This window comes from Poeciliopsis prolifica, unplaced genomic scaffold, assembly GCF_027474105.1.
Source record: "Poeciliopsis prolifica strain line A6 unplaced genomic scaffold, Auburn_PproV2 SCAFFOLD027, whole genome shotgun sequence".
NCBI classification, from domain to species: Eukaryota; Metazoa; Chordata; class Actinopteri; order Cyprinodontiformes; family Poeciliidae; genus Poeciliopsis; species Poeciliopsis prolifica.
In genome coordinates this window covers 6521170-6545632 of record NW_026562402.1, presented here as the reverse complement: position 1 = coordinate 6545632, position 24463 = coordinate 6521170, and the positions used below count along the sequence as shown (strand labels likewise).

Here is a 24463-nt window from a genome sequence, read left to right as displayed (position 1 = left end):
GATTAAACAAATAAATCCAAAAAGGAACAACAAATACCTAACTGAGGTGCAGAATTAGGGACTTTTGGATCAACATGAGAATTTCCAGACAGTTGAAATGTATGACACTTTGGTTTTATGATGTTAAGTGATCTTTGTGAACTATGATAATCTAAAGATTTGTAAAAAATATGAATATTTAGGATTTATTTATTAGATCGCTGGTGTTTACTGTTCTTCAAAAAAAAATATATATATATGAGCATGTAGCATGTACATTTACAGCTATATTGGTGACATTTATCTTCTTGCAGCTTATAATACAGATTGAAGAAACATTAGAAATGTATTTCTAGTTGTTGCTAAAGGTTTCTTGTGTGATCACATATCCCTAAAAGGAATCGTTTCCTTAAAAAAAAAGCTCATTTTACATTTTGGGAGCTTATTAATCTCTATTTCTGTTCGCTTTAGGCAGCCTTTTCCTTCCTGAAGTTCTAATGTAACAAACATTTTATTTCATGCTGCAGGTGTGCTGCGAGTTGAAGATGTCAGTTTTAGCAATTTAGGAGGATAAACCATGGATGTTGCTGCAGAATCCATGAATATGGATGAGGGATACTGAAACACCCACATGCCATGTATTTGCAAGTCTAAAAGTTATTCAAACCTTGAAAAGGAAGAGCAGGGAAACTGGCTAAAAAAGCATTACTCAGAAAGTTTACGTGCAAATACAGAGTGATGAATTCTTTGGAAGTGGTTTGCTTGTTATCACCGTGTTCTGTTAGCATTAAATCACAAAGGGTCTCTAGTGTTCAGCTTTTCAAAGCTGTAGAAAACTTTGAGTCAAAGTCTACGGAAAGTAAAATGGCTTGCTGTCTGTAGTAGGACTGAGTCTATTTTCACCAGTTGCTTTTGTGAGTTTTGATTGTTAAGTCATCAAAACATAATGTCAAATTGGTGGTATTTTTGTTAAATTTTACAAATATGTGACCTGTGGATTCAAGACATGACATAAGTAGAACCTGAAGTTCCAGCTGAGAGATCTCAGAAACAACACATAATCTCAAGAAAGTCAAGAACAGATCATTACAAAAATATATTTTTTGACAGAGTGATAATAAAATGTTAGATGTGAAAAAAGGGATAATCCCTGTGAAACATGTAAAAAGAAGTTCGGCAGCTACAGACGGGTTTGAATGCTTTGACATAAGTAAAACTTTGTCTCAATGATTAAGAAACGAAAAGAGCCCGACACACGTTAATATCATTTAAGTAAAAACATTGGAGGGAGGAGATGGGGCATCATATTTATATAACAATGGTTTGTTTTTTTTATAGGATTTAGCTAATAGACATTATTTTTGCCAATTCTAAATAACATAAAATCACACAAGCTTAGTTTCATATTGTCACTCAGAATAGAAAAAAAAATAAATCATCCAATTTCTTTATGTCATGAAAATACATATATGGCTTCTGGTATAGTTATGATAAAAATCAATAATTATTCATAGCTACTAATAGCACTCTTGTGCCCAACATGGTGTTTTCCACCTGTGCTAGTCTTGTGTGTCTCAGCTACACCTTTTGGCAGCATGTCTTCCTCCCACCATCCTGTTTGTCGTTCAGCAGACTGTTTGCTAATTTTAGACTCAGCAGGCACAAAGAGCTGCTCTGTTTATGTGCTTTTGATTAATTAGGTTTTGGGTGAAATCTGCAGACTGTGCTTTTCTCTCCCCACCTCTCCGATCACACCACAGTTCTGTCACACACACATTTGGAAGAGTGAGTGATATGGGCTGCTTGTGTTGGATAATTAGCAACACACACAACATACAATTTGTGTTTTACCACAATTATTGAAGCATCACATGGTCAATCATAAACGTCCCCTAAAAAAAATCAGTGGAGCAGCATTCATGCAAAATTATGTCTTTTTTGGGTTTGATCACAGAAATATTTTTGGTTAAAATGAGAGCATTTTATCCGACATGCTGCCAGAAACAGAAGTATAATAATGAAGACATGCAGTATCTCACAATAAGGTTTAATATGAAGCAACCAATATTTGACAGCAAAGAACAGTGTTTCTTTAAAGTTCCTTATATCCATTTGTCTCAATTGCTTCACCTGTTTTCCTTTTTAACGTTAACACTGTTTCTCTGTCACTTCTGGCTACACCTCAATTCATCTTCCCCTTCAGCTGCAGCACAACCAGTTAATTATTCTCACCTGTTCACTGCTCCACTAATCACTCCTTCCTCTATGCACGTTATCTCTCATTCCCTCTGCTCCATGCTCTTGTTGTCATCAGGTCTACATGTTCTTTGGCCCTTGCTGATGTTTCTTGTGGTCCTCTGATGCCTTGGCTCTCCATTTAAGTGAGATTTGCGCTTTGTTTGCTTTTATCAAACTACACTTTCCACATGATTTTGCCGCTCCCGTTTGCCTCTCTTCAACCGCTGACAGCTGTAGACAACATGAAAAGGAAAGTAATAAAAGACAGCACATGATTGGGTGTGGAAGTCCTGAGAGACCACATTAAAACCAATCTGCTGGAAGCAGGGAAACCTACTGTGGTATTTCAGGCCTTATGTCTGATAATAAAACCTTTATAGGTTGCACTACCCACAGTTTATTTTCTGTCTTGACATAGTTTAGTGCACTCTGGTGTTCTCGTTATTGTGACGCCTCAGAGAGCCTCTGGTTTGTTTAGAGTTAAAATCAATTATTCACATTCTTTGCATAAAAAGACGCAGGTGTTTTTCTCCCCCCCCTTGAAACTAAAAGACCTTCAAGTTTAACTGTATTGGGTCATTCAGGATGACTTTTTGTTAATCCCAGAATAATTAGTGAGATATTTATTTTCATACTTTATTTAAAAGAGATTTACATGCACTTCATTTATAGTATGTAGAATTGCGTGTTAAACTGTGTTACCCTGGTCAGATCAGATGTTATTACCAAGGCATAACATCTGCTTCTCACAATAGTTTGCTGAAAATGCGGCCTTTTGCTTCTTACAGAACTGGTGTAACAGAGAAAGGTTCATGAACCTTTATACCTACTAATGTTTCATTTGTAGGTAGAATAACCACAATTCTTTGTTGTTTTTTTTTTTTACTGGACTGAAAGCATGATGTTTTGCTGGCAACACTCAAATACTAATTTAATTTTCTCAGACCATTTTGTAAATGTTTGACAGCATTCTTGGGGCCATTGTTCATCGGGAGGGCACCTTTCTTGCTTCAGTGCATGTAGGATATTTTTTCTGCCATCCATTATGTGTAGTGCAACAGTGAATTAAAGGAAAGGACTTGTAATAAATTATCTTGCGTATTATTCTGGGATTTGGCAAATACTCGCATGAACTGAGAGGCTCATTAATGCCCGCTTTAGATATTCAAGTAAGCGTTTTCCAGATTTTATTTCTGACAGTGAGTCGACCCACTGGGAGAACCTGCCTAACCCCACCTTTGAAAACACTCTGTTCTTTCCAATTAGATGCACTGAAACTCTGCAGTGTCATTTAAATTTCTACTCCTTTCTCCAATCGTCTTTCTTTTCCTTCATTAGACACAACTTCAGGTCTTACAACCTGTCTTCAGCCTGACAGGTGAATGTAACTGTTGCTACAGATACCAGGTCAGTGTCTCTGTCGTTGCTGCCATGTGTGTTTGAGACGGTGTGAGCTGAGCTGGTGGGACGCGTTCGGTGTTAGCAACAGCATCATCAGAGCCACAAGAGGACACACGCTGCACATGGAGTCACAGTCGCAAACAAGAGTGCACAGCAACCGCATAGCAAAACAAGCGCTGGTCTTCCATTTAATGTTTTTAAATTCTTACAGGGCAGGAGCTTCTTAAAGAGACAGAGGCTCATTTCTTCTATGTTTGTGCATCTCCTCTAAATGGATTGTGCAAACAGAGTTTAGGAATCTTACATCACAACATAAATCCAGATAAATTGACTCAATTTGGCTTCATGTTTTCATTTTTTTCTCTGCTGGCTCATTGAGCTTCACCTTTGGCTAGGTTTATGAAAATGGAAAATTCAAACCATCAGCAAAATTTCCACCAATTTCTCTTTTTTTTTTCCCTGACAGCTTTTCATTGCTTGTGAACTTCTTTACACTTTGCACCCGAGGCCAGAGGAACAGTTCTCTACCTCACTGAGTATTGAACTGTCATTAGATCCAGATACTGGCTGGGGTTTGCCTGGTTCGATTTAGCAGAAGGTATTAGTAGAAAGACATAGAATCCAAAATCTAAAAAGTGCAAAAGGACAAGAAAGTAAAAAAAACTCAAAGTTAAAACTAAACTGACAGCAAATTTATGGACAAAAGTGGGTTGCCAGGTGTCATGCTAACAAAGAAAACATTTGTGTAAACAGGAGGATCTGACAAGTAGCAATCCAAATAGATGAGCATAAATATTGGGAGGAGTGATCACTAGAATGGGGAACAGGTGTGACTATTTGAATGGGAAGTAACAGATGTGAGCTCAGTGTGGAAACTGCAGGGAACGGCTGCAAAAAAACAGAAACAACAAAGCAATCACTAAACAAGACTTAGACCAACACAGTTAAAAAACAATAAAACTCTGCATCTACATGGTCTGTGGTATTCTAGTAATAAACACTAAAATACAAGTGGCGCCACTGTAGGTGACCATAATGTAAAAGCTGCCCGTTTAACATCAATCACGGCGAAACAATGCATTTTCCTCTGAGCCATTAGCTTGTTCAGCTTACGTTTGAAGTGAAATGGAAACAGAGCAAAGAGAACCTAACAAGGAAAAGCCCCAAAACCATTGAACTGTTGTGTCCCTTTTGTCTGTGTCATGGTTTTTAATAACCTGCTGACAGGCGTCCCTGACAAACGCACCACAAATGGAGCTTTTAAAAACATTTGTTTTGCAAACACATGTTAATCTGTAGGCCCTGGTCACACTAACCGCTAGCAAGGGAGAGCTTTACAGTCGTGTACCTGGCTGCAGCCCGTTTACCGTAATCGTTTCCCACTGAAGCGCAGGAGTTAGCGTGCCATCGCAGACCTCTTCAGGATTATGTCTTTATGTGGCCCAAAGGAAGTATCACAGTAACAGGCCTGTGTTTGTGCTAGTCCTTTGCCTGCTCTGTCCTTTTCACCAGCAGAACGTCGGCAGGCGACGCCACTGAGATAACAAGAGTAAACAGAAACAGGAAGCAAAACCTGGTCAGGGGTGATGGGTGTGATTTCACTGTAATGCTTCTGCTATTGTGATTTAGCTTTTCATTTTCAGCTCCAGCTGTGTACAAACATAAAGCACACATCCAAGATTTTTATTTGCACAAAATGAACATTTGCAATCATGCAGCACAATGGGTTGTTTATATATTCTGCCATATATCCCAAATGTTTTCCTTTAGTAATCCAATTAAAACTATTTTCCTAATTCGTAATATTCCTGCTTTTCACTCACATCTAATGAAGTTGACTTTCTCTTCTTTGTATTTCCTAACTCTTTCCATAGGCATGGTTGGATTAGATGGCAGAGAAATAAGAAGTTGTCTGTCTTTGTGTATGCTAAGGATCGGTTCTATTCTGGGAAGGCAGAGACAGGGAGAATTTAAGGGACAAGGGCTGTCCCTCCACATGCATTAACCATGAGAACAGAGCAGCAGAGAGGCTCCAGCCAGTCGACAGGAGAGGGGCAGAGGGAGAGGAAGACGCATCAAGCTGGCAGCACACATTTAGAGCCACTCGCACATCCAGTGTACAAAAACCACCCACATTCAGGCACGGAGCTATTTAAGCATCTAGTCACATGCAAGCATAGGTTTATGTGCACTGACTTATTTCACTTGCACGAATGCAAACCTTATCAAGAATGCAAGCTCAGGAGTTCACAAAAAGCTGATTTTAAACAAGTAATAGCATTTTCTGGCACCCAGTTTCCATCAGATAGGCGACACCAGATGGAAAGTACATTGTGTGAAAAGACACAATAAACAAAAAGACAGCAGGCACCAGGCGCACAGGTTTATTTCACATCACCTCATGTTTTCTCTGTGCTCCCTTTGCCAAGTTGTGTTTTGTTTGTCCTTCAGCACTGCTTTCTGTACGCCAAATAATTCAGCTTGAATAATTGCTGAAATTGCAGTTGATGGTGAAAAAGGAGACATGCGTGCAAGAGCAACTCTGGCATGATGTTTGCTGCAGGCCTACATGAAGGCTGCTGGTTTGACAGTTGTAGAGCCCTGACGTCTTCCTCAAGGAGGGTAAACCACAAAAAGGTGTTTGTTTTTTTTTAAAGAAACTGTTCACTGTGTACTGTATCCAAACATTTTTATGGAGCAAAGGAAGTGAAGAAGTAAAAAAAAAACACAAGCAACAAGGATGACAGAGGAATAGATAGCGAGGCCCAGCCAAGAGTTTGGGTTAGATTCACAAAACAGCTGCAGAAGAGACAGTGGTTCAAGAGCCAAACAAGAAACAACGTCAGGATGTCTCATTTGTCCTGAGCAGAGAAAAATCAGCATCATTTTAACAGAGAAAAGGCAAACACAACCCCCGCACAAAAAAAAAACAACAAAAAAACGAATGAAGACCTTCAGTAGGTGGTCTGAGATGAACCTCTGTTCTTTACTGGACCTTCGTCTAACCCACCTCCAAAGTTCCAGTGCCCAAAGTCTATTTATTAAAAAATGTTTTTCAAAGGCAGTGCAATAATCATGAGTTGTTTTTTTTTTTAATTATTATAGATTTAGCACAGAGAGAAGCATCTAAGAGAATGCTGATGTTGTAGGTAGCTATTTGATTATATTTGTTGTAAAAGTCCTGGTCATGGCTGTCAAAGGGCAGGAGCTTCTTAAAGAGACAGAGGCTCATTTCTTCTATGTTCAATACATGCAGCGTTTTTGTAACAACTGAAGGTAAGGTCATTACTTAATGGTGCCATAAAACGCATAGTTTACCCCTTTAAAAATACACATAATTGAAATTTAACTGTTTTCATTGATGTAATTTACAATCATCAAAATTATGAAAACTAAGCATATTAAGTACATTGCTTTGTGTGGAATCGATTTAGTGAGTCTGATCTTTCAAAAATAAATTACTATCCATTGATGTTTTAATTTATTGAGAAAAGAAAGCTTTTGCCATGGCGGTCATTAACCTCTCGAGAGCGATGCAGGTGCAGACGGAAGATCATTGTGAAACGTTGAACAACAATGGTTTCTTTTGCATTGAGGTTTGAGGTAAGCTGATGATGCAACGTGATATTTATAATTGTAGTTACACCCAACAAGTGTCAAAACTGAAAATGTTGATTGAAAAAAAAATAAACGAGAGAGACATCCATTCATGTTCCTCTCCCTGACATCTGAAAAAAGGCCGACTGTAAAAGGACAAGTGGACAGAAGTTTGAGATTTGGTGGCAAGGGAGGAACTGGATACTGGAGCTTTTTAAAAGGGGACGCCTCGTTGCTGTCACTGCATGATAAGAGTGTTTGAGCCGCTGAGGTGATGTGACTCATTCGCAATGTTGTGCATCTACAAAAGCACATTTGGACTGTCTGGAACATGTTCATTTTCCGTTGAAGATCAAGGACGCCGCTTTGTGCAAAGTTTATAGTAATTTAGTCGGCATGAAGTCATCAGACAGAACTTAACGAAGCAGAAAATCTTTATCTACTCCAACTATGTTAGTTATGAACATGTTAGAAACCCACAATCTGTCTAATCACTGACGGGAAATCTTCCATATTGCAACAACTGCTAAAATAATTTAGCTCCATAGTGGTTGTAGATTCAAAGTGGGCAGCTGAATATGTCCTGATCTTCATATACCCCAGATAAAACGGAGGAAGGCCGACAAAAACAGCAATTCTAGTGACTAGTGAAGAAATTTCACATAGTCACGTTTCCATCAAAGTTTTTAATCCAAGTTTTGAAAAAAACATTTATGCTCTAAGTCGGTTTTTACACCCACTTGATGTGGTTTTTGGACTCTGTGGAAAAGAGAGTGAAATAAATTTGCAGAATAAATTGTGATGTAACAAAGTTTCCCGTCCTCTTGGAAACATTTCTCCATCTTGCTTTCTACCTACCATTTGTAGCAACAGCATGTGACAAAGTCCCGTTGATTCACTTCATTTTCTTCTGAGACATTTTAAGACTTTGCTCAAAATTTGATTCACAACTGGAAATCGTTCAAGACAGTTGAGTGGAGTTTTTGTTTTGTTTTGTTTCATGTTGGATAAACAATAAATGTTTATAATATTCTGTCAGAAATAAATGGAACCTCTAATAACAAATCAATGTGCCTATCGAGTTATCAGAGTCTAAAAGATGTAAACATTATCATCAATATTCTAATAAAATTATGTCTTTATTCAGATATATGACGTAAGCACAGCAAACAGAGACGACACTTTATTATCAAACCCAATCAGCTCTCATTTCTGCTCTCATTTTTCAAACCTTTCCAATCTTTTTGATGCATTTCTATAAGTCTCTCTGCGTAATTTCCTTTACTGAAGCAACTGATGCATTTCTGTTCTCAGAACTGATCCGAATGCTTCATGATACCCTAGTTGAGCTCAACGCTCCATCCGAAGCTCCATGCTAATGTTTTTCAGTTTCACTTTAATCTGCTATTGATCGTAGAGAAGAGTCTTGGAAACAAGCCTTTAATCGTAGGTTGTGAATTAGCACATGGAGACACGTGCTGGCTATAACTGCGAGGACCATCACTGACATGTGAAGCATCGCCACTCACTGACCCTCATCTCAACCCTTCCTGACCTCGCACTTGTGTACAAAGTCCTTTGCGTCGAGTTCACAAGATAACATTGGATGGGGGCCGAAGTGTTGAGGCAGATTTCTTTTAATCAAAAAACATGCATTACAGAGTGATGGCAGTCAATACAATCAACCAGTGAAGGTTATTCAGAGAGGAGAATTAACGATGAACAGCAGAAGAAGTGTTTGTGTGTGTGTGTGTGTGTGGTGTATAGGTGTGTGTGTGTGCTGTGAACATACAAATGATATGTATGGGCAGAGATTGTGGCACCACAATCTTCCCGTCGAAGGCATGATGCGAACGTGACTAATGAAACTGGACTAGAGATTGATGCGCATTTGTGTGTCGTCCTCGAAACTGTTTGGTGTAGATGTTTAATGTTTTTTTTCGTCTCCTGGCCAGCAGCTCCGTGATGGGGAATCATGCAGAGGTAGGCTTGTATGTGTGCGAATGGGTTGATGTAATTCATTCATCAGGACAAAGCAGAGAATGAACTGTCCCTTGCAGCAGCGCCATTAGGTCCAGGATGAGTGAGGACCTGTTCTCGTCTCCAGAGAACTTTTTACAGATGCGGCCCTAGAGTTTGCATTTATTTCTCGCTGAAAACACAGCTAATTAAAAAAAAATCAGCAATCATGACAACTATTATAGTTGTACATGCTGTTTAAAGACATTAATTTTTAAAAAAATATAGTTTCCGTTTCTGCGAGTCCAGAAACCTTAAGACAGAAATTTGACATCAAATGTTTTCTCTTGATTTTGATGCATTTCCAGTCATATTTAATACCAACACTAGTTTGAAAAGGGGACGCAAAAAAAAAAATGTTTCACATGCAAAAACATAGAGAAACATCAAAGAAGTTGGATTACAGCCACATTATAGCTTTTATAAACTAATAACCAGCTCAGTGTATGATCTGTAACAAGGTACCATTAAATTTTGTGTCTTTTATTGTGCTACTTCTTTTTAATTGAACTTCCTCAAATAGTCCCAGGAGATCACTAGAAAGCTGTAAATGCTAAGACAACTAAACAGAAAACCATAATATCCACATTTCATTTGAAGTTTTTGTAAAACTCATCTTTACCTTGTCTGCTGACATTACAAGCAGACGCATGAAATATTCAGAATCTTGCTTTGCGCCGGCTTCACTCCTACAGTGTGAAGTCAACCCGTTGCTACTACTTCATTTTAAGACCCAAGTATCTTAAACATCTATGGTTATGTTAAAAGGTTGAAGGAAGCAATATGTCGATACGCATCTTTACTAGAAGGCTCCCTTAGGTGTGTGTGTCAGTGTGTTTCCATTATTAGCTGCAGAAGCTCAGAGCATCATGGGAATACTTCCTGCAATGGCCGCTCGCTGCATGGAATATTGATCGGGACATTCATCTCCTGCCGGGAACGTAAGAGCTACACGAAGTGTTCACTCATGAAGTCGCTTTGCAGAATAGTCTTGCCTCAGTGATAGACATAAGGGAAACTTTAACAGGCTTTTATATTTCAGTCCTGGTGGCATTAATTGCACTAAGGCTTTAGGTAACATTGCTGAAATTCAACAGCTCCTGATATTTTCATTTTAAGGTCAGTTCTGTTAATCGAGAAACTATTTGTGCTCAGTTAACCAAGTAACACAGCTCATTGGAATGCAGAAAAAAACTAAAACTGATCAGCCTTTATTTATAATCAGGATTACCTTTATGTCATAAATACTAAAATTCAAAATATGAATTTTATTTTTATTTTAGAGCCGTTTTGGTTTGTCCAGCTCTGGTTTAACATTCTGTAACTTCTTTCTTTTCTTCTTTATTCGCCACACACCTTGTGGATTGACGAGATCATTTAAAACTCTACGCGCTCATGCATTAGCTGCACAAGCATATTTGCGTAGTGAAAACAAGTTGACATTTGTGTGCTTGTGCTTAGCTCCTGTTTATGTGCTGCATCCATTACCATGTGAAACCTCTTGCCTTTGGGATGAGCTATAGATTTCAGATAACATGAAAGCACATGCAGCTGTTAATGGCTCAAATATACCTTATTTACATTAGTAAGACTAATGTGAACCCATTACAACTCATTGCAAATTAATTCTGGTTCGGGCTTGGAAGGCCAGCTGGTGCTGTAACTTTTTTTTTTTTAAGTGAAGCAACAACAGAAAAAAAACAAACAAATCAATTACAATCGCAGGTAGCTATTTGACTTTTTCCCTTAGCGGTGCGGTCTGTCACTGTGCTTTTTCAGTGGCCGTCATGCCTGAAAGGAGGTTAATGAGCTTCCAGACAAACACACACAGTGAAAGACCCAATCACCCAAGAGTAATATGAAAGAAATCATTTCCACTAATAAAGACGCCCATTTTACATCATGCCACTTTAATTTGTCACATTTTTTACCCCCCTTTATGCAAGAAAAAGTGAGGGATCAGCAAGAAACGAGTAACTTTGATTGAGCTCTTGTATCAAAAGAAACATTTTCAGCGACATCGACCTCTTCTATAAATCCAAGGTGGTCAAACAAAAGAAGCCAATAGCTGTTGCATAATTTCAAGGTGGCTTGAATTTCAGGAAAAAAAACAAAACTCCATAAAATCTGCTGAGCCGTCGTTTGATGAGGCGTTTTCCATCCAAGTGAATCAGCGGCCAGCAGCAGCGTGGAGCTGTGACAAGTTGCAGTGGGCAGCATTCAGGTCACGCTGTGCAGAGCTGCAGGACGGTCAAGACACAAATGAAAACTTCACTCGCGACATTTGATTTGAAATTTTTTTTAAAGCAAACGTGTAATTAAGCTGTCTCTTAGGCATTATGGTGATGAGATGAATCACTCAAGTTTTCTCTGTGAAACATCTTTAGCACCTGTTCCACACTCAGAGCGTTTGGAAATCTGCGGCATGAATATTTTATGCTGACAGCTGGTTGTCGAGTGTGTGTTTTTTTTTTTTTTCTGGGTTGTTCCTGTCACACATTGTGCGACAGGAACAGGAAGTAGCTGATCCGGTCGCCCGGGCGCTCAATGCAGACTTCTTTGTTGTTGTTTTGTTTCTGTTTTTTTGTCTATTTCAGACAATATGATGATGTGTTTTCAAAGGTTTGTGCTTGTCCCAACTTCATTATGCATCTTTGACTGTGTGAGTGAGACAAGACATTAAAAAGCAAGATGTTATTTTTCACTGGCTTGCAGAGTACGGTGCCTCTTGTTGTCCTATTTGTTATAGCCTACTTATAACTATGACTCTGCAAATACAGCATTGCTTCTAATATACCAGATGCTTTTAGTTATTTTCATCATTAGAAAGTTTGTAGGGATAAATAGGAGACATGGAAATATGTAATCCTGAGAAAGCAAGAGGAAGGAAGATCCCACCTTCAGCCTCCAGGCTTCAGCAAATTAAAGTCAAAATAAACTCCACTTTGAGGAACTTCCACTCGCCTCCTGCACTCATCAGGAGAGCTGCATGAATCATGAATTCAACTATTTCTGACAGCTCTCGCTGATGGCGTACACTTGCATCGAATTAATTGTTTTTGCGCTCCAGACTTTTAATCTGTAAAGCAGTCAATTTGCCACTGCAGTGAATCAAGCAACTGCCAGCTAATTAAATTTTTTAATTTTGCCTTCCCAGCCTGGTTTATTTTCCTGAGTCGCCTTCAGCACAAATAATTGCGGCATGCTTTGCTTCCAGTGCTAACTTTTTCAGGACTAGGTTTCAGGAAATTTTGGAAAATTTTCCACAGTGATGGAAATAGACAAACGGCAAATCAAAACATAACAAATGAATAAATAATTAAATAGATTTTTAAAAAGCTAGTCATTTTTTGGTCACCTACTGAAACTCCTACTCTCTCACTCACTTACAGCCTGATAAACATTGCTTTATCTTGCACGGTGCCTTTACTGGCTGAAAGGAACATTTCAAAGTTTCAGGTTGAAAACGGGTCAGTTGAGTCACCAGGTGATTTATTATTAGTGCATGTCTAAATAAAAAGATAAAAGTTGAGTTTTCAGAGATTTTGTCTCGATTCCTTCTCTCTGCCGTAAGTTTCATGTTTGCTTTGCGAGCTTTGGACGTCGATTGGCCTTTTAATTAAAGGGAAACATTGGTGGGAGTTGATAATGTAATTTAGCATTTCAAATTATGCTTGAGTGCTGCTTCACCTATTCTCTATGTAACCTATAATGAAGCGTTGGCAGTCCCATTATGCGCAGCATAAACAAACACCGTCAGGAGAAAGGTCGAGCTTGTAACGTCATCACATGCATCTAACAATAAGACTTCGCTAATGGAGTATTTGACTGAGAGGCAGAAAAAAAAAACTTGCACAGATTCCACTGATGATCAGTAAAAAATGACTCCAAACATTGGCAACATAAGGAGAAAAGAAGCAACTACAATTCACAGAGAAAAGTAGAATATAAAATGAGAGATGTGAAATGAGCAATTAATGTGGCGGCTTTCTAATATTTTTGACAAATGGCGGCTTTGATTGATCATATGTTATCTCTGCTACTCTGCCCTGTTTTGATGTAGTATTTTTGTAAATATTCTTTGTCTGATTTGGACATCAGCAACATGTTTTCTCCCGCATCGCGCATATGCTGTAGTGAAAACCTGTGTAGAATTTGATATTTAATCGCAAACATTGCAAAGATAAAACTGTAAAATCGGAAATGCACCAGTAACAAACAGAATCCATTTTATTTAAGGAATCTTTATGACTGATTATTATTTTTTGTATTTATCTTTTAAGTTTTCCCAGTAAAATACAATTAGAACATGAAAATCATGGCTTTGTCTTCACCTCACTGGGGTTTTGCTGACTGTACGTTTTCCTGGATCTTTCAGTGGTTTTATTCATGGCATCGGTGCAATAAAAGATTTAATCAAACACTGCAAAAACACAAAATCTTACCAAGTATTTTTGGTCTAGTTTCTAGACCACTTGAAATGGCGACAAAACTGTCTTACAAGTAACTTTATTGCAATAAATAGGAGCTTGTTCTAACTCAGTAACTCCTTAATATTGATGAATAAGTAAGTAGTAAGCTAGTTTTGTCTTAATTCGATTGTACTAAGATATTTACACTAGAATCTAGACCAGAAGTACTTGGTAAGATTTTGTGTTTTTGCAGTGAAAGATGTTGCACTTTAAATATTACTGATTATTATAATGTTTTCAACAGTACTTCACTCTATTCATCAAACTTATTTCCAGGTTTTAACGTTATCTCTTTGGTTTATAAAAAATAAAAAAATCAGACCTACTCCAACATTTTCAGTGTGTGCAATTGTGTTGCACACCTGTAGCGCTGAGCGGATGGAGCTGACCTTTAGGTTAATGAATGTTAGAAGAGGAGCTCAGACCTGATAATCCAGCAGGAGACTGAATTGAGAGGCGCGAGCGCCGAGTGGCAGCAAACAGAGCTGTGATTGAGGGAAGACCGCTGCGTGTCTGCGGAGAGCTGAGCTTCTTACGGTAAGCTGGAGAGGAGAGGCGAGAATCACAGTTCGTGTTTGGAGATGTTTGCAAGCTCTAACGAGGTCACGTCACACTTATTCTACTTGTGCAAATCCAGAAGTTTTTGAAAGAACAGAAAAGCAGGATGACATGTTTTATATTGAGTCAGATGAGGGAGTGTTGTGGATGTGCGGTGCTCTCTCGACAAGTGTTGGCACCCTTGTAGAAGTTGACGCTCGCAGTGGAAAAACACGACCGTCAAAGCCTGAGTTACATGTTCCTAAAAAAAAACATCTTGATCTTGATTGCAGGGATTGATGACACAAAATGGGAAATTTCTGGAGTAAAATCAAAAAGTTGGTGGGATGATGATGGCCCAGGGTTGCTTTACTGCTTCACGACCTGAATGATTTGCTGAATAATTTACTCAACCAGTGTAAAAAAAAAAACACTTCATGAAGCTGAAATAACCAATTCTGCAATAAAGAATATGTCACAGTTTCTCCTGAGTGACAAATAAGTAGCTTCACCAGTTTTTGCAAACTTTGTTATGACGGATTCTGCCATCCAGGTTGAGATGAGGAAAACTTTTTCACTTCAGACGGATTTGGTTGGGATAGCTTTTACTTTATGTCCTCAATTAGATAAAGTCATCATTTTAAAACTGCTTTTTGGACTTTTTGCAAGCTGCCTTTGTCTGATTTTAAAATGATTTTGAAGTGATCTGAAAAATCAAAGCAAGAATCACAGTTTTGAATTGTGTTATCCAAACCAGCCATTGCTTGTTTCCCTGAAAAGTAATTATAGTGTTTTCTTAAAAGTTGTAAAGAATTCTTTCACACTATGAATCTTTCATAGGAATAAAATGCTGAATTTTGTTAAATTAGTACACGTTAATACTCTGCATGCAATTATTATAATTTATCTTTTCATGCAGTAAAAAGTTAAAATTATGATTAACCTTTAATACAACTTCATCACAGCTTGTTTTCCTTTGCATCTGAAACTCCTGCTAAAATCAGCAGAATAATTCGTCTTTGAAAAGATATCTGCAAGAGTTTCCTCTAACATAAATGCCAACAGGGCTGAAAACTCCCTACAGCTTCCTGCCACGCCACACGCAAATGGACCCGAAACATAATCCAGACTCGTACATTTTCATCTCAGTAACCAAAACGAATCCTGCAATACTTAATGACGCTCCTTTATTGTGAAAAGCTTAATTGTCTCAATCAAAGCAGTGATTTATTTAATTTTGTTTTTCAGAACTCTTCAGTAAATATTTTTAGAAAATCATCATTACTTATAGACAAAGTTAATCTGTTTTTATGTTTATTACACTGTAGTCAAATGCAGCCAGAAGAGGGTAACTAATTAATGGATAATAAGCATCACGCCACCCGCTGCTGCCTCTGGACCTGGCTGTCGTTTGGCCGAGCAGCTGTCAGTCCGGATGCGACTATAAACAGAAAACGCCAAGATCCCTGCAGGCTGGGTTCAAGTGCACTTCAGAGAGGCGACGAGTGAGTGCTTTCTGAACCGGACCAACCACTCAGTGTTTGCTCTGATTGATGAGGCGCGTCATCTGAAACCTGCAGCTGACTGTTATATGCGCTCTGACAAGTTATTTGTTGTTCGTTTATTTGATTAAAGTGTTTGAGAAAATGTGACACGGGAGCCACACATTTGAATTATTTCACTCAGGAAATGAACTTGCGGTGCAGCAGAGAACAGGAGCAACATTGAGTGTCGGCCCACAACCTTTGAAATATGCAGAAATGTCGACTGACTTGAATAACTGATTGAAGGACATTCTTACATTGTAGGATTTATTTATTTTACATTTTTTTGACATTTTCTGACACTTTATCTGTGAAAGTGATTTATAAAAAAGTAATGGCTTAAAGCTTTTTTTTTGTACCGTTTGAGCTCACTGTAAATTTAATTTAATTTAATTATGTTTGTTTTTGCTCCTTTTCTGTGACTGTCTCAGTATTCTAGTTGTGTGATTAATCAAATCAAAACCTGTCTTCTAAAATTCAGAAAATTTTAAAAGTTGGAAACTGAAGATGGGAGTTTCTGGGAGTAAACATAAAATTATGATATTAAAGATTTACCTTCATAAACCAACATATAATGCTCATATGCCTCCATACAGTATTAGAAACTTAAACCTGCCCCAGAATATTAATCTGGGGGTTTTGGAAATATTTTATTATTTCTGCAACTCCAATGTAGCTCAGCACGTGTCCTCTATACGTCTGTGGAAATTAGAGATAATTCTGCTGCTTTCTGTATTATTAATCTCAGTCACTATGGAAAATTTCCAACCACATAACTTTGGTAAGTGGTTGGATGAAAATTGACACATCCATCATCATTAAACCATAAAAAAATCAGAATGCAAAGTCAGCTGGAGAAAAGACAGCTTCCTACACATTTCAGTGAATCAACTTTTAAGCCCTGCAGAGCTGGCAGTGGGATTTCTTCTTAACCTTTCATGTGGATTCTCCATAATCCAGGTGGCAGAGATCCTTCAAGTGGAATTGGAACCAGACTGGACTGTTTACTTTGGATACCAAACGCGTTTTGTCTCTCTAACAGGTTTTCATTTGACTTGAGGCATTTAACTTTATAGAAACGCTTGTGCCACTGATTCTCAAAGGAATACTTTAGCAACGATTTAGACATTCCTGCTCGGTGGACCTTATTTTCCTTGACAGGTCATGAACAGACCTCCTGCAGAATGTAATGACAAGCTGTGAGGTCATTTGGTAACTTGTAGCGCTCCAGGTCAATTCACTCCACCGCCTAAATAGTGACACTTTTCTCCTCTTCTTTCATTTCATGCCTGAAAAAAAAATCATTTCGTAGTTATATTCAAGAGTTTAAACCGTTATATATAAGTTTACTTTTCTGAAACTATGCAAAACATGTTGCCCTCTAACAGATTTCTTCTATAACCCTGGGACATGCAAAATTGATTTTTTTTATAAATAAAATTTACATGTATTGGCAGAAAACAGCTATCTGGTCCAACATGGAGTTTATGTGAAATACGTAACAATTAACATGAGTTGTTTGCGATAACTGATCATAAGCATCCAGGTCAATTTGACTATTTGTATTTGCTTTTCGTGCTGCTGATGAATTTTCACTGACAGAACTGTTTTAACTCAGCCACAGGTTTAGGTCTGACCACAGCATCTCGGTGTGATTTGACTCCAGACTTTGACTAGGCTTCTCAAAAGGCTTTTGACCCATTCCGAGATGGATTTGCTGATTCGGGTTTTTCTTTTTTTCTTTTTTTTTTTTTGGTGACTGTCAGAGATGACTTTTGTGTGGTTTTGGCATCAGAAAGACCAAAACAACGCAAGACACAGGCCAAAGCATTAGACCTTTTCTCCTGCTTCACCCAATCAGACACAATCATACAGGCTCTAGTAAAGAACCTTCTGCACTGTAGAGACGAGGTGATACTCAGGACTGGATTGACTATGTTTAGGCCTCTGTAGCTTTTTAAAACAGTTTTTCATCTGAAATCTGCTTTTTACTCGTAACATCGTGACAGGTTGGTCTGACTTTAAATATTTACATGACAAATAAATTTATAGCAGAAAAACATATTACAATGAGAAATAGTCAAGGAACATTACTTTCATAGACAATTTAACTAAACATTTTTTTCCAGAAAACTCTTCTATAACTTAGAATTAAATTGAATTGTGCATTGTTTCTAGGTTTTGCCATTCCCACGTGTTGATTGTTTAGAAATATGACACATTTTGACTCTTGATCAAATCAAAACAATTCTGCTCAGTCTCATGGATATTACTTGAACATAATGAAACATAATGAACCCCATTTGATTTCATTGTTTTTAAGCAGGAAAATATGCAAAAATTGCCCAGGGATCATTTCAGTCATGTCGACGCTAATGACCCTTTTGAATTTTCCACCTGTCACAAAGAGCAATCGGATATGTAGCAAATCACCAGCTTTATCCACATAAGCAAAAGCGGGTATTCTGCACCACTGTGCAGTTGATTAAGCCTAATGCGTTGAGAAGTGAGGAGTTGCTTGGATTTAAAAACTGCTGACTCTTTTCCCTCTGCTGTTTGCTCTCTCCATCTCCATCCCTCTTCCCATCACTCAGTATTTCCCTCACTTCTTCAAGTGTCTCTTGTGATGAGGTTTATAAAGCAGAAGGGAAGAGAGGGACTCATTAAACCCTCATTAAACCCCCTTTGCCCCTCCTCCCTCTTTTCTTTTATGTTTTTTTTTCTCACTGTCTACTTCTCTCCATCCCCTTCTTGCCATCTTCACCAGATTAAATTATGGTGGAACGACACAGGAAGAACCTCCATGGCAATCGCTGCTTCCAAACATCCTTCCACTGAAGCCATTAAAGATGCTAAGACCTACATTTTCAACCTCATTTGAGTCCGGGCAGAAAATAAAATGCCTAAACAAGGAAGGCAACGAGAAACAGGGATCTGAAGAAGGGGGGCAAACAAGGGGTTGATTGGGAAGGATTGCAGGAGGGACAGCTACAGAGAGAATATGTTAAACAGGAAAGCGGGATGTCGGGCTGTAGCAATGGATGTAGCCGCTGAGTTTACAGAAAATGGGATCAGTGATGCTTTCAAGGCAGGAATGCCATGCAGCAAAGCAGGCTGGGAGCGCACAGTGACTGATGGAAGCATTTTCCTTCAGAAGTAATCAGCTTGTCTTCTGTAGCCCCATGCCAAGAATGACAATTTGTGCACGTCTGGGTGCTCATTTTGGGGGTGGGTTATTAGATGGCAGGCGGGGTAATACAGTCCATTTCCGCAGTGCACTATGGGAAAAAAAGGGGATGGGAGCCAGACATGAAACGTGCAGAGATTTACTAGCTTTGCAGAGGAGCTAAAATAGCAGTATTCGGGGCAGTTGTGTTGCAGTGGATGCGTAGCTTCAACAGGACAGATCGAGGACACGAGCAGGTTGACACTGTGGAGTCAGGAGCAGGGTAATTTCCTAAACCGGGATGAATTAGATAGGGCAAGGTCCGGACACCGGGAATCATCAGTTCTCATCTGAAGAAAGGAAGGTAAGAAAGAGAAGAGGGCAGGAAGACGAGGGGTGACGCTATCATGGTGTTCACTAAGAGCTGTTGTGTATTCTTAAAATTTGACTTTGGGTGTCTCTTTATGCATCTGTATGTGTGTCATTCTGGTTCTAGATGTGGATACCAATGTGTAAGAACAGACATAAATGAAGAGTTGCAGCTTCAGCTCAGCAAGATTTTCATCCTTGCTTTTGATTTGTGTTTGCTTTATCTCCTTCAGCTTGTCTTTAAGGTTGATTTTTGAAAATTCTTCTCTATGTTCGTCAATGCACATTGAGAGTGACTCCAGTCTTTTTGTTGCTTTCACGTGTATCCTTTCTCCATCACCTAAAGTTTAGATGTACGCACAAAATGATAAGGCACATCCTGCCTAAATCAGCAAGAGCGTGGAAGGTGCAGGAATCAATGGCAATCAACTTGAATAGGGAATAACAATAAATCATAGAAGTGGTTTCAATACTTCAGCCGCAGAAATAAATCTTCAGCTGGACTCACTTACTGTTTTTCTAACCCTGACCACAAACTGTATATAAGAACTATTACCTGTTACGTGAGCTGCATGTGCTGTGTGTCCTTCGAAACGATCGAAGACCAAGGTGAAAATTGGGGCTTTTAGAAGTTAATGTAACATTGTATCATTTTGTCTTCTGGCTGCAGGTCCAGGAATGGCTATGTCTGAATTGTCAGATGCAGCGAGCTCTTGGCATTGATATGACCACACCTCGCTCAAAGAGCCAACAGCAAATTCACTCTCCGTCCCACCAAGCCAAGCCCATCGTCCAGCCACAGCAGCCCATTCCACAGCCAACACAGCCGGCTGCTGCTGCACAGCCCAAACCTCTGGCACAGAGTCAGTCGACTCAACAGCAACAGCAGCAACAGCAACCTCATTCCCAGCCTTATGGCCAAACTAATCCCTACTCCCAGTCTCAGCCATATCCTCAGTCCCAACAGTATCCCCAGACCCAGCCTCAGCCTTACCCTCCTTCACAACCAGGACCCCAGACGCAGACTCAGACACATCCAGGCCTTGGTGGCCCCCAGTCTAAGACAACACCCTCTCAACAGGGCGTGAGGTCTGACCCGTACTCCCAAAGAGGTGTTGGACCTCAAGGAGGTGCTGGAGGTCCGACAGGTGGCCCTGGCCAACAAGGAGGTCCTCGAATTCCCCACCCAGGTGCTGTACCTCTGCCTGGGTTAACTAAGGCACCCTCCCAGCCAGATTTAGGTCGAGGTTCTCCGATGCATCAACCTGTGACACGTCCCCATGACCAGACGAGAAGCGCTGGATCTTCCCCTGCCCACCGACCTCAGAGTCAGGCCCCTGCCCAGGATGGTCTGACCAAACTGTTTGGCTTTGGGGCATCGCTGCTCAATCAGGCTAGTACCCTGATCAACGTTGACCCTCTACCCACAGCCTCAACACAGTCGAGCCCTGCGCGAGGTAAAGTGGTGTTCAGCAATGCAACTCCCGAGAACAGACAACAAGGGACCAGCAGCACTAAGCCTTTCAGCATGGGGGGTCCTCATGCTCCAGGCCAAATTGGGGGTCCACAGGCAACAAGTCAAGGAGGAGGTTTAAGTGGACCATATCCGCCAACCCAATTGGGGGGACCTCAAGCACCAAGTCAAATGGGCGGTCCCCATGCGCCCGGTCCAACAGGAGGCACCATTGGTGGACCTCAAGGGCCAACCCAAAAGCAACAGCAGCCGGCTGGACTCCAAAAACAGCAAACGCCGCCACAGCAGCCACTTACACAGCGTCAAAAAGAGCAGCAAGGACAGCAGATGCCTGCTCCCCAGCAGAAAGTGTTGCAGAAACAGGAACCAGTGTCGGCGCCCGTGACTGCTCCAGAGGCCGAGAAGCCCAAGGTGAAATGTCCTCTCTGTAAAACAGAGCTGAACATCGGCAGCACCGACACACCCAACTACAACAACTGTACGCAATGTCAAAGCCAAGTGTGCAACCTGTGTGGCTTCAACCCAACGCCGCATCTAGTAGAGGTAAGAAGAGACGCCTTCATCTGCCTTCATCTCCTACACACTGACATACACTGATATTAAAGTGTCACATCAGAACGTGACGCTTTAAGTCTTCCCAGGCAAATCAACACAGGTAACATTGTTTGTAACGTGCTACTCATTCTGCTGTTGGACTTACATGCAACAAGACCCAAACCTCTTATCTGTCCTTTTGTTCTGGTCTGTTCTATTTTCTTCTGTTCCTCGGTGCTGTATGGCTTATTGAAGAGCATTTCCCCTGATCTTTATTCTATTTTTTTAGATTGATGTTTTACACATTCATTCCTTCACCCTCTATGTGAGTTATTTGAATCTATTTATAAGGAGTGAAGCTCATTTCATAAATGTACAATATTGTTTTTTTCTTTTAATAGCTTCTACATTAAATAAATAAATGTAATTTAATCAAGAGATACATTTTCTTGCTAATATATTTGATTAGCATAATTTTTATTCACACCAAAATGCTGACAAGTTTTTTTTTGCAAGGATCACAAACAAATGCTTTGTTGATGAGCGGTTCCCCAAAGTCACCACTTTTAAGCTTTTAGCAAAAAATTAAAATAGTTTTACTACCTCACTAGTGAAGCACACATGGCTAGAAAGAAAATTAAGCAAGAATGTTACAACAACCAAAGAGTCTCAGCAAGCATTTCAGTCCATAAATAACTGTCTTTATACCACTTCTACCAAAAAAAAAATCAATGTGGAGTCCATCTCATCTCAGATTTGGTCGCTGCCGTTCTACTGTGCTTCACCAATTAATCTGGACACGATACTTGTGAGGAATGTCTTCTCTGTGTGATCCAGTCCAACAGATATGGTACGTTTTGTCACTTTTCTGAAAAGGTTATGGTCCAGAACCATATACCAGGAATGCTTTTTGGTATATAGTTGTTTTTGTTCTGTATTTGTTTCATATTTGCCTTTTGTGAACTTGTCCAGCATGCAGACAACCTCAGTTGGCAAAAACATCTTTCTCTACAAGGCATATTTAGTCAAATGTATGGATAAAGAATAAGTGTTATATTTTTGGTTCTACTTTGTAGTTGTGTTGCATTCATATTGTCGCAAACTTTCCACATAGTCAGAGAGAATCAACACTGAGTCAGATTTTTTTCTAGTTCAAAATAAACAATGACAAATCTTCAGAAAAGAATATAGAAATGTCCAAACTTCAGACATGACGTGAAGAAGGCAGTGAACATATTTTTAGTAAAGAAAGAATGAACGTTCCAAGAAAAGCGTAGTGAGAAAACACAGACATCTTATCCACCCACATTTTCTTTGTTCCCTCCAAAGTGCTCCTGCTCATGGAACAATGAAAGTAGTATAAAGGTCCAGCGCTCCATCACCTCCCCTTTATTGATCCAAATGCAGTCTTGGAGTGGAAAGGAGAAGAGACAGCATTGGAAAATGAAAGACAGGAAGACGAATAGCGTATTAGGGTGTTGCCAGGGACAAAGCTGAAGGGCTGAAGACAAATGGAAAAGAAGAATCGTCTGCTTAGGAAAAAGCCTGAACCTGAATCCCAGGGTGGACGGAAAAAGAAAGATCTGTGAAACATGTAAAGCATCACAGATTTGTCAGTGGGTCAGTCTAGCAAACTAATTAAAACGACTTATATTTATTTTTGCCTTAAGGGTCCCTATAAAGTACAGTTGCTAGTATTTTTATAGTGTAAGATGCAGGAATTGCCGTTGGGTGGACTCTGACATAATGGGTTAAATTTAACCGCCTTGGTAAAGGACACTAACATACACACGTGCAAACACACATAAAGAGCAAAATTATTCAAAATGCTATTTAGACCGAGAGAATCTGTCGCAGTTCTGAAACTCAGGGCATGACTTAAAGGGATGATGAGTGTGTAAATGTGGGTCAAGATTGTGGCCTTGGTACTTTGCAGCTGATTTTATGCAATAAGAAAAACACATACCGTATAATTATTACTCAGCATTTAGTGTTGCCCCCTTAATAAGGCACAAAAGGTTAAACTTCTGTCCAAACAGTGATATTCATTTTTAGGAAGTCATGAGGTATGAAAGTTGTTTTTGTGACTCCAGAATGCGTTGTGTTTTCTGCTACATGATTTCCCATAGTTTCTCATCATGTTAAAAACGGCCATGGATTTTGAAGCCCAAGGTGAATGTTTGAATAAGATCGTAGAATGCATTTTGCAAACAGGAAGTATCTTTTAATGTGAAATCCCAAACCCAGTTTCGTTCAATACACAACACGGAATGGCTTGAATGAAAACGTGAACATGTCATCACATCTTCAATTCTGTTTGTCAAAAGAATAAAACCATAAACACCAAAATTGGAATTGTCCAACATTTGGTATACTTGACTCTGTTTACAGTAAATTTATATATACATTCTGACTGTTACAGTAAAATGAAGCTTTAATGCCACAACATTAACTCCACTTTAAAATACAACAACATTTTGAAAGAAGCTACTGATTGCCTGGCTGGCCACAGAATGAAAAAGGTTAAAAAAAAATTATGAACAAGATGAAATACAAGAATAAAGAATGTTTTATTATTTTTTGCAAACTAATTATCAAAATCTTGGATTAGAATATTTTTAAAAAATAAGAAAAACAACATATAAAGACACATGAGATAATAAAAAAAGTACCAATGCCAATCTAAAACTCGTGAAAAATGTTTTTGAACATTTGAACTTATGAAATGATCCAAATAGTTGATCTTATTTAGTTCTTAGTTATGAGTTAAGCAAAAGAAACAACTAACACATCTTGATTCTGAAGAAGAGAATAAGAAAATGCTGGTGCTTTTATCTTAAAATGAATTCTGAACTCTGAAATGGATCTTCTGTCCACATTGAAAACGATTTGTTGTTGCAAAATCAAACACCAGTGTGGACAGTTCCTGAATTATATTCTATTTCAGTTCTCGTCCAGATTATCTAGTGAATAGAAATGAAAAATCTAACCAAATCTGGTTTTACAGTGGCAGCTGCATGATGTTAGCACTGTCAGCTAAACCATGCTAGCTTATTTAGAGATACCTTCAGGGGAGTGCATTCATGGCATTTCTGTTGCACTGTGATGGACTGGCAGCCTGTTATGGCTACGC

The 24463-nt window shown here is 39.2% G+C and overlaps 1 protein-coding gene across 1 annotated transcript in view; it reads left to right on the top strand.

The window, feature by feature from the left end:
• bsna (bassoon presynaptic cytomatrix protein a) overlaps positions 1–24463 on the top strand; it is an 88101-nt gene that overhangs the window by 1493 nt on the left and 62145 nt on the right. The window contains exon 2 of the mRNA XM_055048352.1: positions 19993–21339. Coding sequence (XP_054904327.1) covers positions 19993–21339 — 1347 coding nt within the window. The remainder of the gene's footprint in view (positions 1–19992; positions 21340–24463) is intronic.